The sequence below is a fragment of the Protobothrops mucrosquamatus genome, unplaced genomic scaffold (assembly GCF_001527695.2).
Source record: "Protobothrops mucrosquamatus isolate PMUCROS unplaced genomic scaffold, P.Mucros_1.0 scaffold44891, whole genome shotgun sequence".
Lineage (NCBI taxonomy): Eukaryota > Metazoa > Chordata > Lepidosauria > Squamata > Viperidae > Protobothrops > Protobothrops mucrosquamatus.
Genome location: NW_015430621.1, coordinates 1 through 1155, shown reverse-complemented (window position 1 = coordinate 1155; position 1155 = coordinate 1). Strand labels below are relative to the sequence as shown.

Genomic DNA, 1155 nt, shown 5'->3' with positions numbered 1-1155 from the left:
ATCCGATCTGCTCTTCTTCTTTTTTTTCCAAACAGAAATTTCCACTCTAAAGGAAGAGATTATTGAAGGATTACAAAAGCATCTCTTGATGAATTTCAGCCTGGCAAACATGGATGCTACAGCAGATTATTTGGACTATAATTATAGCAGAATTTTCGATGAAGACCAAACTATATCCAACTATTTTAAAAATATCATTCTGTCTATCGTATTGATCATATCCTGTATTGGAGTCCCATTAAATGGAATTGTTATCTGGCTGCTTGGCTTCCAAATTAAGAGAAACCCTTTCACCATATTGATTCTTAATTTAGCTATTGCCGACTTTGGGTTTCTCATCTTTATGACTGTATATTGCATTGACATTTTTACAAGTTTTATACAGCCAAGAATTTCCCAGAAAATCTTCTATTCTCTCTTCAATGTCACATATATCAACGGTCTGTTTCTTCTGACGGCCATCAGCATTGACCGATGTGTGTCTGTCTTTTTCCCAATCTGGCATCGCTGTTCCCGGCCAAAATATTTGTCCCCTGCTGTCTCTGCCATCCTCTGGATCTTCTCTTTCCTCCTGGTTGGAATTAGCATCAATCCTGATAATTTAATTATTTCTTATACCCTCTATGAACTCCACTTGGTCGTGACTGCTGTGCTTTGCCTTCCGTTGATCACAACCTCTACTGTGATCCTATTCATCAAAATATGTCTTAAATCAAAACAGCTCAAACGTGGAAGAATCTTAGTGATGATCTTAATTACTCTTCTCTGTTTTCTTATTCTTACACTCCCATTATATATCTATGTGTTCGTTATTTATTTTATTCAGAAGATTCATTTGATTCATTTTACTGAATTAGATTTCTGCTTCAGTCTGTGTGCTTCTCTAAACAGCAGCGTTAACCCAGTGATCTATTTTCTGGTGGGGAGAAAGAAAAGAGCTGGCTCTAGGGAGAGCATCAAGGTCATTTTTCAAAGAGTCTTCAGGGCAGACGAAGCTCCTGAAATCTGATAAAAGTTTACAAACACAATTTCAAACCCTCTGTAAATGCAAAACTCCTGCTTTTCTTTAATGCTGGTTATCTATTATGAGTACATAACTGTATTTCTTGTTATAGAAATGAAGTATAATAAAGGATTCTTTCCTCTCAAGAGGAA

At 36.3% G+C, this 1155-nt stretch overlaps 1 protein-coding gene across 1 annotated transcript; it reads left to right on the top strand.

Annotated features, from left to right (window-relative positions):
- Window positions 1-109: 109 nt before the first annotated feature.
- On the top strand, window positions 110-1009 carry LOC114923893 (mas-related G-protein coupled receptor member H-like). Its single transcript, XM_029287210.1, has one exon. It carries the CDS (start codon window positions 110-112, stop codon window positions 1007-1009), a length of 900 nt encoding a protein of 299 aa, XP_029143043.1.
- The last annotated feature ends 146 nt before the right edge of the window (window positions 1010-1155 follow it).

Coding starts and splice junctions, on each gene's coding strand:
- LOC114923893 (XM_029287210.1), top strand. CDS start 110: ATGGATGCTACAGCAGATTATTTGGACTATAATTATAGCAGAATTTTC.